The sequence below is a fragment of the Somniosus microcephalus genome, chromosome 1 (genome assembly GCF_052327205.1).
Source record: "Somniosus microcephalus isolate GS21.2 chromosome 1, FLI_Smic_1.0, whole genome shotgun sequence".
Lineage (NCBI taxonomy): Eukaryota > Metazoa > Chordata > Chondrichthyes > Squaliformes > Somniosidae > Somniosus > Somniosus microcephalus.
This window is the reverse complement of record NC_140987.1, coordinates 53,955,907-53,969,822: the sequence shown is the minus strand read 5'-3', so window position 1 is coordinate 53,969,822 and position 13,916 is coordinate 53,955,907. Positions and strand designations below refer to the sequence as shown.

The 13,916-nt window shown below is 53.2% G+C and overlaps 1 protein-coding gene across 1 annotated transcript in view; it reads left to right on the top strand.

The window, feature by feature from the left end:
• The first annotated feature begins 766 nt into the window (after window positions 1-766).
• Window positions 767-13,916, top strand: part of ufsp2 (ufm1-specific peptidase 2) — a 186,592-nt gene continuing 173,442 nt past the window's right edge. Inside the window, exon 1 of the mRNA XM_085981385.1 lies at window positions 767-873. Within this exon, the coding sequence (XP_085837511.1) occupies window positions 871-873 (3 nt within the window). The 5' untranslated portion in view covers window positions 767-870. The remainder of the gene's footprint in view (window positions 874-13,916) is intronic.

The window sequence follows — 13,916 nt, the reverse complement described above, 5'->3', positions numbered from 1 at the left end:
ATTGCACACAAGAAGCAATCAATCAGTCTTTCTTTTTAAAGGCTGAAAGTAGCATAGCAGAAAAATCTGCAAATGACAAGTATGGTGCTGGAGAAAACACAACAACTACAAAGTGGGAAAAATAAGCAACAAGATTCACTATAAAACGCCAGCAGTAATTCTACGTTTTACTAGTTTGAACTTACATTTTCTTGTTCAATTTATAGAATTGCAGATTACTAGACTAGTAATCCAGAGGCCTGGACTAATGATTCGAAGGCGTGTAATTCAAATCACACCATGGCTGTTGGGGAATTTAAATTCAGTTAATGAAATAAATCTGGAATAAAAATAGTGACCATGAAACTACCAGATTTTCGTGAAAACCCATCTGGTTCACTAATGTCCTTTATTTCCTTCCTTTAGGGAAGGAAACCTGCTCTCCTTACCGGGTCAGGCCAATATGTGACTCCAGGCCCACAGCAATGTGGTTGACCCAAATGGCCCAGCGAGCGCTCAGTTGTCAAGAAGGAAGCTCACCGCCACCTTCTGGAGGGCAATTAGGGATGGGCGAGAAATGCTGGCTTTGCCAGCGGTGCCCGCATCCAGTGAATGAATAAAAAAAAGTAATGACTACTTTTGTTTATTGAATTACACAATATGATTTAAAAAAATCTCTCTTCGAACATGATCCGAGATAATAACAAGTGGCTTTGTCTCGGGATATTCGCGCGCAAAAAGAGGGGACGCCCCTCACAAAGATGGCCGCCACGCTGAATCGTTTCCCCGGCAACGGCGCGGGGTATCATCTGACGCCGCTCTGGGCGGAGACTGCGCGACGTCATCAGGCTTTTCGTGTCGACAGCGGCCTGTGGATCGTAAGCGGCAAAAATGGTGAGTTTCCGTCCTCGTAAAACCACACAGCTGGGCCGGCGGCACCCTGTTTGATCCAACTCTTTCCTTCTGGGCCCGGAATGTGTTCCCGAGCTCGGGTTTATCAGTGTCCCGCCGTGAAAATTAAGGTCGGCCTCGGTTGCCACTGACGACTTAAGTTGAGAGCCACGAGCCTACACACTGACCTCTTCAATCGAGAGCCCAGCACCCTGACCTCTTCTTCAATCGAGAGCGCAGCACACTGACCTCTCCTTCAATCGAGAGCCCAGCACACTGACTTCTTCAATCGAGAGCCCAGCACACTGACCTCTCCTTCAATCGAGCGCCCAGCACACTGACCTCTCCTTCAATCGAGAGCCCAGCACACTGACCTCTTCAATCGAGAGCCCAACACACTGACCTCTTCTTTAATCGAGTGCCCAGCACACTGACCTCTTCTTCAATCGAGTCCCCAGCACACTGACCTCTTCTTCAATCGAGTCCCCAGCACACTGACCTCTTCTTCAGTCGAGGGCCCAGCACACTGACCTCTTCAATCGCGAGCTCAGCACACTGACCTCGTCTTCAATCGAGAGCCCAGCACACTGACCACCTTCAATCGAGAGCCCAGCACACTGACCTCTTCGATCAAGAGCCCAGCACACTGACCTCATCATCCTCAATCGAGAGCCCAGCACACTGACCTCATCATCTTCAATCGAGAGCCCAGCACACTGACCTCTTCTTCAATCGAGTGCCCAGCACACTGACCTCTTCTTCAATCGAGTCCCCAGCACACTGACCTCTTCTTCAATCCAGCGCCCAGCACACTGACCTCTCCTTCAATCGAGAGCCCAGCACACTGACTTCTTCAATCGAGAGCCCAGCACACTGACCTCTCCTTCAATCGAGAGCCCAGCACACTGACCTCTTCAATCGAGAGCCCAACACACTGACCTCTTCTTTAATCGAGTGCCCAGCACACTGACCTCTTCTTCAATCGAGTCCCCAGCACACTGACCTCTTCTTCAATCGAGTCCCCAGCACACTGACCTCTTCTTCAGTCGAGGGCCCAGCACACTGACCTCTTCAATCGCGAGCTCAGCACACTGACCTCGTCTTCAATCGAGAGCCCAGCACACTGACCACCTTCAATCGAGAGCCCAGCACACTGACCTCTTCGATCAAGAGCCCAGCACACTGACCTCATCATCCTCAATCGAGAGCCCAGCACACTGACCTCATCATCTTCAATCGAGAGCCCAGCACACTGACCTCTTCTTCAATCGAGTGCCCAGCACACTGACCTCTTCTTCAATCGAGTCCCCAGCACACTGACCTCTTCTTCAATCCAGCGCCCAGCACACTGACCTCTTCTTCAATCGAGAGTCCAGCACACTGACCTCTTCTTCAATCAAGAGCCCAGCACACTGACCTCTTCTTCAATCGAGAGCCCAGCACACTGACCTCATCTTCAATTGAGCCCAGCACACTGACCTCTTCTTCAATCGAGAGCCCAGCACACTGACCTCTTCTTCAATCGAGAGCCCAGCACACTGACCTCATCTTCAATTGAGCCCAGCACACTGACCTCTTCTTCAATCGAGAGCCCAGCACACTGACCTCTTCAATCGAGAGCCCAGCACACTGACCTCATCGTCACTCGAGAGCCCAGCACACTGACCTCTTCAATTGAGAGCCCAGCACACTGACCTCATCTTCAATCGAGAGCCCAGCACACTGACCTCATCTTCAATCGAGAGCCCAGCACACTGACCTCTTCAATCGAGAGCCCAGAACACTGACCTCATCTTCATTCGAGAGCCCAGCACACTGACCTCATCTTCATTCGAGAGCCCAGCACACTGACCTCTTCAATCGAGAGCCCAGCACACTGACCTCATCTTCAATCGAGAGCCCAGCACACTGACCTCTTCTTCAATCCAGAGCCCAGCACACTGACCTCTTCAATCGAGAGCCCAGCACACTGACCTCTTCAATCCAGCGCCCAGCACACTGACCTCTTCTTCAATCGAGTGCCCAGCACACTGACCTCTTCAATTGAGTGCCCAGCACACTGACCTCTTCAATCGAGAGCCCAGCACACTGACCTCATCGTCACTCGAGAGCCCAGCACACTGACCTCTTCAATTGAGAGCCCAGCACACTGACCTCATCTTCATTCGAGAGCCCAGCACACTGACCTCATCTTCATTCGAGAGCCCAGCACACTGACCTCTTCAATCGAGAGCCCAGCACACTGACCTCATCTTCAATCGAGAGCCCAGCACACTGACCTCTTCTTCAATCCAGAGCCCAGCACACTGACCTCTTCAATCGAGAGCCCAGCACACTGACCTCTTCAATCCAGCGCCCAGCACACTGACCTCTTCTTCAATCGAGTGCCCAGCACACTGACCTCTTCTTCAATTGAGTGCCCAGCACACTGACCTCTTCAATCGAGAGCCCAGCACACTGACCTGTTCAATCGAGAGCCCAGCACACTGACCTCTTCTTCAATCGAGAGCCCAGCACACTGACCTCTTCAATCGAGAGCCCAGCACACTGACCTCTTCTTCAAGCGAGAGCCCAGCACACTGACCTCTTCAATCGAGAGCCCAGCACACTGACCTCATCATCTTCAATCGAGAGCCCAGCACACTGACCTCATCATCTTCAATCGAGAGCCCAGCACACTGACCTCTTCTTCAATCGAGTCCCCAGCACACTGACCTCTTCTTCAATCCAGCGCCCAGCACACTGACCTCTAATTCAATCGAGTGCCCAGCACACTGACCTCTTCTTCAATCGAGTGCACAGCACACTGACCTCTTCTTCAATCGAGTGCCCAGCACACTGACCTCTTCAATCGAGAGCCCAGCACACTGACCTCTTCAATCGAGAGCCCAGCACACTGACCTCATCGTCACTCGAGAGCCCAGCACACTGACCTCTTCAATTGAGAGCCCAGCACACTGACCTCATCTTCAATCGAGAGCCCAGCACACTGACCTCATCTTCAATCGAGAGCCCAACACACTGAGCTCTTCAATTGAGAGCCCAGCACACTGACCTCATCTTCATTCGAGAGCCCAGCACACTGACCTCATCTTCATTCGAGAGCCCAGCACACTGACCTCTTCAATCGAGAGCCCAGCACACTGACCTCATCTTCAATCGAGAGCCCAGCACACTGACCTCTTCTTGAATCCAGCGCCCAGCACACTGACCTCATCTTCAATCGAGTGCCCAGCACACTGACCTCTTCTTCAATCGAGAGCCCAGCACACTGACCTCTTCTTCAATCGAGAGCCCAGCACACTGACCTCTTCTTCAATCGAGAGCCCAGCACACTGACCTCTTCAATCGAGAGCCCAGCACACTGACCTCTTCTTTAATCGAGTGCCCAGCACACTGACCTCTTCTTCAATCGAGTCCCCAGCACACTGACCTCTTCTTCAATCGAGTCCCCAGCACACTGACCTCTTCTTCAGTCGAGGGCCCAGCACACTGACCTCTTCAATCGAGAGCCCAGCACACTGACCTCTTCAATCGAGAGCCCAGCACACTGACCTCTTCTTCAATCGAGAGCCCAGCACACTGACCTCTTCTTCAATCGAGAGCCCAGCACACTGACCTCTTCTTCAATCGAGAGCCCAGCACACTGACCTCTTCTTCAATCGAGAGCCCAGCACACTGACCTCTTCTTCAATCGAGAGCCCAGCACACTGACCTCATCTTTAATTGAGCCCAGCACACTGACCTCTTCTTCAATCGAGAGCCCAGCACACTGACCTTCAATCGAGAGCCCAGCACACTGACCTCTTCTTCAATCGAGAGCCCAGCACACTGACCTCTTCTTCAATCGAGAGCCCAGCACACTGACCTCTTCAATCGAGAGCCCAGCACACTGACCTCTTCTTTAATCGAGTGCCCAGCACACTGACCTCTTCTTCAATCGAGTCCCCAGCACACTGACCTCTTCTTCAATCGAGTCCCCAGCACACTGACCTCTTCTTCAGTCGAGGGCCCAGCACACTGACCTCTTCAATCGAGAGCCCAGCACACTGACCTCTTCTTCAATCGAGAGCCCAGCACACTGACCTCTTCTTCAATCGAGAGCCCAGCACACTGACCTCTTCAATCGAGAGCCCAGCACACTGACCTCTTCTTTAATCGAGTGCCCAGCACACTGACCTCTTCTTCAATCGAGTCCCCAGCACACTGACCTCTTCTTCAATCGAGTCCCCAGCACACTGACCTCTTCTTCAGTCGAGGGCCCAGCACACTGACCTCTTCAATCGAGAGCCCAGCACACTGACCTCTTCTTCAATGGAGAGCCCAGCACACTGACCTCTTCTTCAATCGAGAGCCCAGCACACTGACCTCTTCTTCAATCGAGAGCCCAGCACACTGACCTCTTCAATCGAGAGCCCAGCACACTGACCTCTTCTTTAATCGAGTGCCCAGCACACTGACCTCTTCTTCAATCGAGTCCCCAGCACACTGACCTCTTCTTCAATCGAGTCCCCAGCACACTGACCTCTTCTTCAGTCGAGGGCCCAGCACACTGACCTCTTCAATCGAGAGCCCAGCACACTGACCTCTTCTTCAATCGAGAGCCCAGCACACTGACCTCTTCTTCAATCGAGAGCCCAGCACACTGACCTCTTCTTCAATCGAGAGCCCAGCACACTGACCTCTTCAATCGAGAGCCCAGCACACTGACCTCTTCTTTAATCGAGTGCCCAGCACACTGACCTCTTCTTCAATCGAGTCCCCAGCACACTGACCTCTTCTTCAATCGAGTCCCCAGCACACTGACCTCTTCTTCAGTCGAGGGCCCAGCACACTGACCTCTTCAATCGAGAGCCCAGCACACTGACCTCTTCAATCGAGAGCCCAGCACACTGACCTCTTCTTCAATCGAGAGCCCAGCACACTGACCTCTTCTTCAATCAAGAGCCCAGCACACTGACCTCTCCTTCAATCGAGAGCCCAGCACACTGACCTCTTCTTCAATCGAGAGCCCAGCACACTGACCTCTCCTTCAATCGAGCGCCCAGCACACTGACCTCTCCTTCAATCGAGAGCCCAGCACACTGACCTCTTCAATCGAGAGCCCAACACACTGACCTCTTCTTTAATCGAGTGCCCAGCACACTGACCTCTTCTTCAATCGAGTCCCCAGCACACTGACCTCTTCTTCAATCGAGTCCCCAGCACACTGACCTCTTCTTCAGTCGAGGGCCCAGCACACTGACCTCTTCAATCGCGAGCTCAGCACACTGACCTCGTCTTCAATCGAGAGCCCAGCACACTGACCACCTTCAATCGAGAGCCCAGCACACTGACCTCTTCGATCAAGAGCCCAGCACACTGACCTCATCATCCTCAATCGAGAGCCCAGCACACTGACCTCATCATCTTCAATCGAGAGCCCAGCACACTGACCTCTTCTTCAATCGAGTGCCCAGCACACTGACCTCTTCTTCAATCGAGTCCCCAGCACACTGACCTCTTCTTCAATCCAGCGCCCAGCACACTGACCTCTTCTTCAATCGAGAGTCCAGCACACTGACCTCTTCTTCAATCGAGAGCCCAGCACACTGACCTCTTCTTCAATCGAGTGCCCAGCACACTGACCTCATCTTCAATTGAGCCCAGCACACTGACCTCTTCTTCAATCGAGAGCCCAGCACACTGACCTCTTCTTCAATTGAGAGCCCAGCACACTGACCTCATCGTCACTCGAGAGCCCAGCACACTGACCTCTTCAATTGAGAGCCCAGCACACTGACCTCATCTTCAATCGAGAGCCCAGCACACTGACCTCATCTTCAATCGAGAGCCCAGCACACTGACCTCTTCAATCGAGAGCCCAGCACACTGACCTCATCTTCATTCGAGAGCCCAGCACACTGACCTCATCTTCATTCGAGAGCCCAGCACACTGACCTCTTCAATCGAGAGCCCAGCACACTGACCTCATCTTCAATCGAGAGCCCAGCACACTGACCTCTTCTTCAATCCAGAGCCCAGCACACTGACCTCTTCAATCGAGAGCCCAGCACACTGACCTCTTCAATCCAGCGCCCAGCACACTGACCTCTTCTTCAATCGAGTGCCCAGCACACTGACCTCTTCAATTGAGTGCCCAGCACACTGACCTCTTCAATCGAGAGCCCAGCACACTGACCTCATCGTCACTCGAGAGCCCAGCACACTGACCTCTTCAATTGAGAGCCCAGCACACTGACCTCATCTTCATTCGAGAGCCCAGCACACTGACCTCATCTTCATTCGAGAGCCCAGCACACTGACCTCTTCAATCGAGAGCCCAGCACACTGACCTCATCTTCAATCGAGAGCCCAGCACACTGACCTCTTCTTCAATCCAGAGCCCAGCACACTGACCTCTTCAATCGAGAGCCCAGCACACTGACCTCTTCAATCCAGCGCCCAGCACACTGACCTCTTCTTCAATCGAGTGCCCAGCACACTGACCTCTTCTTCAATTGAGTGCCCAGCACACTGACCTCTTCAATCGAGAGCCCAGCACACTGACCTGTTCAATCGAGAGCCCAGCACACTGACCTCTTCTTCAATCGAGAGCCCAGCACACTGACCTCTTCAATCGAGAGCCCAGCACACTGACCTCTTCTTCAATCGAGAGCCCAGCACACTGACCTCTTCAATCGAGAGCCCAGCACACTGACCTCATCATCTTCAATCGAGAGCCCAGCACACTGACCTCATCATCTTCAATCGAGAGCCCAGCACACTGACCTCTTCTTCAATCGAGTCCCCAGCACACTGACCTCTTCTTCAATCCAGCGCCCAGCACACTGACCTCTAATTCAATCGAGTGCCCAGCACACTGACCTCTTCTTCAATCGAGTGCACAGCACACTGACCTCTTCTTCAATCGAGTGCCCAGCACACTGACCTCTTCAATCGAGAGCCCAGCACACTGACCTCTTCAATCGAGAGCCCAGCACACTGACCTCATCGTCACTCGAGAGCCCAGCACACTGACCTCTTCAATTGAGAGCCCAGCACACTGACCTCATCTTCAATCGAGAGCCCAGCACACTGACCTCATCTTCAATCGAGAGCCCAACACACTGAGCTCTTCAATTGAGAGCCCAGCACACTGACCTCATCTTCATTCGAGAGCCCAGCACACTGACCTCATCTTCATTCGAGAGCCCAGCACACTGACCTCTTCAATCGAGAGCCCAGCACACTGACCTCATCTTCAATCGAGAGCCCAGCACACTGACCTCTTCTTGAATCCAGCGCCCAGCACACTGACCTCATCTTCAATCGAGTGCCCAGCACACTGACCTCTTCTTCAATCGAGAGCCCAGCACACTGACCTCTTCTTCAATCGAGAGCCCAGCACACTGACCTCTTCTTCAATCGAGAGCCCAGCACACTGACCTCTTCAATCGAGAGCCCAGCACACTGACCTCTTCTTTAATCGAGTGCCCAGCACACTGACCTCTTCTTCAATCGAGTCCCCAGCACACTGACCTCTTCTTCAATCGAGTCCCCAGCACACTGACCTCTTCTTCAGTCGAGGGCCCAGCACACTGACCTCTTCAATCGAGAGCCCAGCACACTGACCTCTTCAATCGAGAGCCCAGCACACTGACCTCTTCTTCAATCGAGAGCCCAGCACACTGACCTCTTCTTCAATCGAGAGCCCAGCACACTGACCTCTTCTTCAATCGAGAGCCCAGCACACTGACCTCTTCTTCAATCGAGAGCCCAGCACACTGACCTCATCTTTAATTGAGCCCAGCACACTGACCTCTTCTTCAATCGAGAGCCCAGCACACTGACCTTCAATCGAGAGCCCAGCACACTGACCTCTTCTTCAATCGAGAGCCCAGCACACTGACCTCTTCTTCAATCGAGAGCCCAGCACACTGACCTCTTCAATCGAGAGCCCAGCACACTGACCTCTTCTTTAATCGAGTGCCCAGCACACTGACCTCTTCTTCAATCGAGTCCCCAGCACACTGACCTCTTCTTCAATCGAGTCCCCAGCACACTGACCTCTTCTTCAGTCGAGGGCCCAGCACACTGACCTCTTCAATCGAGAGCCCAGCACACTGACCTCTTCTTCAATCGAGAGCCCAGCACACTGACCTCTTCTTCAATCGAGAGCCCAGCACACTGACCTCTTCAATCGAGAGCTCAGCACACTGACCTCTTCTTTAATCGAGTGCCCAGCACACTGACCTCTTCTTCAATCGAGTCCCCAGCACACTGACCTCTTCTTCAATCGAGTCCCCAGCACACTGACCTCTTCTTCAGTCGAGGGCCCAGCACACTGACCTCTTCAATCGAGAGCCCAGCACACTGACCTCTTCTTCAATCGAGAGCCCAGCACACTGACCTCTTCTTCAATCGAGAGCCCAGCACACTGACCTCTTCTTCAATCGAGAGCCCAGCACACTGACCTCTTCAATCGAGAGCCCAGCACACTGACCTCTTCTTTAATCGAGTGCCCAGCACACTGACCTCTTCTTCAATCGAGTCCCCAGCACACTGACCTCTTCTTCAATCGAGTCCCCAGCACACTGACCTCTTCTTCAGTCGAGGGCCCAGCACACTGACCTCTTCAATCGAGAGCCCAGCACACTGACCTCTTCTTCAATCGAGAGCCCAGCACACTGACCTCTTCTTCAATCGAGAGCCCAGCACACTGACCTCTTCTTCAATCGAGAGCCCAGCACACTGACCTCTTCAATCGAGAGCCCAGCACACTGACCTCTTCTTTAATCGAGTGCCCAGCACACTGACCTCTTCTTCAATCGAGTCCCCAGCACACTGACCTCTTCTTCAATCGAGTCCCCAACACACTGACCTCTTCTTCAGTCGAGGGCCCAGCACACTGACCTCTTCAATCGAGAGCCCAGCACACTGACCTCTTCAATCGAGAGCCCAGCACACTGACCTCTTCTTCAATCGAGAGCCCAGCACACTGACCTCTTCTTCAATCAAGAGCCCAGCACACTGACCTCTCCTTCAATCGAGAGCCCAGCACACTGACCTCTTCTTCAATCGAGAGCCCAGCACACTGACCTCTCCTTCAATCGAGCGCCCAGCACACTGACCTCTCCTTCAATCGAGAGCCCAGCACACTGACCTCTTCAATCGAGAGCCCAACACACTGACCTCTTCTTTAATCGAGTGCCCAGCACACTGACCTCTTCTTCAATCGAGTCCCCAGCACACTGACCTCTTCTTCAATCGAGTCCCCAGCACACTGACCTCTTCTTCAGTCGAGGGCCCAGCACACTGACCTCTTCAATCGCGAGCTCAGCACACTGACCTCGTCTTCAATCGAGAGCCCAGCACACTGACCACCTTCAATCGAGAGCCCAGCACACTGACCTCTTCGATCAAGAGCCCAGCACACTGACCTCATCATCCTCAATCGAGAGCCCAGCACACTGACCTCATCATCTTCAATCGAGAGCCCAGCACACTGACCTCTTCTTCAATCGAGTGCCCAGCACACTGACCTCTTCTTCAATCGAGTCCCCAGCACACTGACCTCTTCTTCAATCCAGCGCCCAGCACACTGACCTCTTCTTCAATCGAGAGTCCAGCACACTGACCTCTTCTTCAATCGAGAGCCCAGCACACTGACCTCTTCTTCAATCGAGAGCCCAGCACACTGACCTCATCTTCAATTGAGCCCAGCACACTGACCTCTTCTTCAATCGAGAGCCCAGCACACTGACCTCTTCTTCAATTGAGAGCCCAGCACACTGACCTCATCGTCACTCGAGAGCCCAGCACACTGACCTCTTCAATTGAGAGCCCAGCACACTGACCTCATCTTCAATCGAGAGCCCAGCACACTGACCTCATCTTCAATCGAGAGCCCAGCACACTGACCTCTTCAATCGAGAGCCCAGCACACTGACCTCATCTTCATTCGAGAGCCCAGCACACTGACCTCATCTTCATTCGAGAGCCCAGCACACTGACCTCTTCAATCGAGAGCCCAGCACACTGACCTCATCTTCAATCGAGAGCCCAGCACACTGACCTCTTCTTCAATCCAGAGCCCAGCACACTGACCTCTTCAATCGAGAGCCCAGCACACTGACCTCTTCAATCCAGCGCCCAGCACACTGACCTCTTCTTCAATCGAGTGCCCAGCACACTGACCTCTTCAATTGAGTGCCCAGCACACTGACCTCTTCAATCGAGAGCCCAACACACTGACCTCATCGTCACTCGAGAGCCCAGCACACTGACCTCTTCAATTGAGAGCCCAGCACACTGACCTCATCTTCATTCGAGAGCCCAGCACACTGACCTCATCTTCATTCGAGAGCCCAGCACACTGACCTCTTCAATCGAGAGCCCAGCACACTGACCTCATCTTCAATCGAGAGCCCAGCACACTGACCTCTTCTTCAATCCAGAGCCCAGCACACTGACCTCTTCAATCGAGAGCCCAGCACACTGACCTCTTCAATCCAGCGCCCAGCACACTGACCTCTTCTTCAATCGAGTGCCCAGCACACTGACCTCTTCTTCAATTGAGTGCCCAGCACACTGACCTCTTCAATCGAGAGCCCAGCACACTGACCTGTTCAATCGAGAGCCCAGCACACTGACCTCTTCTTCAATCGAGAGCCCAGCACACTGACCTCTTCAATCGAGAGCCCAGCACACTGACCTGTTCAATCGAGAGCCCAGCACACTGACCTCTTCTTCAATCGAGAGCCCAGCACACTGACCTCTTCAATCGAGAGCCCAGCACACTGACCTCTTCTTCAATCGAGAGCCCAGCACACTGACCTCTTCTTCAATCGAGAGCCCAGCACACTGACCTCTTCTTCAATCGAGAGCCCAGCACACTGACCTCTTCAATCGAGAGCCCAGCACACTGACCTCTTCTTTAATCGAGTGCCCAGCACACTGACCTCTTCTTCAATCGAGTCCCCAGCACACTGACCTCTTCTTCAATCGAGTCCCCAGCACACTGACCTCTTCTTCAGTCGAGGGCCCAGCACACTGACCTCTTCAATCGAGAGCCCAGCACACTGACCTCTTCAATCGAGAGCCCAGCACACTGACCTCTTCTTCAATCGAGAGCCCAGCACACTGACCTCTTCTTCAATCAAGAGCCCAGCACACTGACCTCTCCTTCAATCGAGAGCCCAGCACACTGACCTCTTCTTCAATCGAGAGCCCAGCACACTGACCTCTCCTTCAATCGAGCGCCCAGCACACTGACCTCTCCTTCAATCGAGAGCCCAGCACACTGACCTCTTCAATCGAGAGCCCAACACACTGACCTCTTCTTTAATCGAGTGCCCAGCACACTGACCTCTTCTTCAATCGAGTCCCCAGCACACTGACCTCTTCTTCAATCGAGTCCCCAGCACACTGACCTCTTCTTCAGTCGAGGGCCCAGCACACTGACCTCTTCAATCGCGAGCTCAGCACACTGACCTCGTCTTCAATCGAGAGCCCAGCACACTGACCACCTTCAATCGAGAGCCCAGCACACTGACCTCATCATCCTCAATCGAGAGCCCAGCACACTGACCTCATCATCTTCAATCGAGAGCCCAGCACACTGACCTCTTTTTCTATCGAGTGCCCAGCACACTGACCTCTTCTTCAATCGAGTCCCCAGCACACTGACCTCTTCTTCAATCCAGCGCCCAGCACACTGACCTCTTCTTCAATCGAGAGTCCAGCACACTGACCTCTTCTTCAATCGAGAGCCCAGCACACTGACCTCTTCTTCAATCGAGAGCCCAGCACACTGACCTCATCTTCAATTGAGCCCAGCACACTGACCTCTTCTTCAATCGAGAGCCCAGCACACTGACCTCTTCTTCAATTGAGAGCCCAGCACACTGACCTCATCTTCAATTGAGCCCAGCACACTGACCTCTTCTTCAATCGAGAGCCCAGCACACTGACCTCTTCAATCGAGAGCCCAGCACACTGACCTCATCGTCACTCGAGAGCCCAGCACACTGACCTCTTCAATTGAGAGCCCAGCACACTGACCTCATCTTCAATCGAGAGCCCAGCACACTGACCTCATCTTCAATCGAGAGCCCAGCACACTGACCTCTTCAATCGAGAGCCCAGCACACTGACCTCATCTTCATTCGAGAGCCCAGCACACTGACCTCATCTTCATTCGAGAGCCCAGCACACTGACCTCTTCAATCGAGAGCCCAGCACACTGACCTCATCTTCAATCGAGAGCCCAGCACACTGACCTCTTCTTCAATCCAGAGCCCAGCACACTGACCTCTTCAATCGAGAGCCCAGCACACTGACCTCTTCAATCCAGCGCCCAGCACACTGACCTCTTCTTCAATCGAGTGCCCAGCACACTGACCTCTTCAATTGAGTGCCCAGCACACTGACCACTTCAATCGAGAGCCCAGCACACTGACCTCTTCAATCGAGAGCCCAACACACTGACCTCATCGTCACTCGAGAGCCCAGCACACTGACCTCTTCAATTGAGAGCCCAGCACACTGACCTCATCTTCATTCGAGAGCCCAGCACACTGACCTCATCTTCATTCGAGAGCCCAGCACACTGACCTCTTCAATCGAGAGCCCAGCACACTGACCTCATCTTCAATCGAGAGCCCAGCACACTGACCTCTTCTTCAATCGAGAGCCCAGCACACTGACCTCTTCAATCGAGAGCCCAGCACACTGACCTCTTCAATCCAGCGCCCAGCACACTGACCTCTTCTTCAATCGAGTGCCCAGCACACTGACCTCTTCTTCAATTGAGTGCCCAGCACACTGACCTCTTCAATCGAGAGCCCAGCACACTGACCTGTTCAATCGAGAGCCCAGCACACTGACCTCTTCTTCAATCGAGAGCCCAGCACACTGACCTCTTCAATCGAGAGCCCAGCACACTGACCTCTTCTTCAATCGAGAGCCCAGCACACTGACCTCTTCAATCGAGAGCCCAGCACACTGACCTCATCATCTTCAATCGAGAGCCCAGCACACTGACCTCATCATCTTCAATCGAG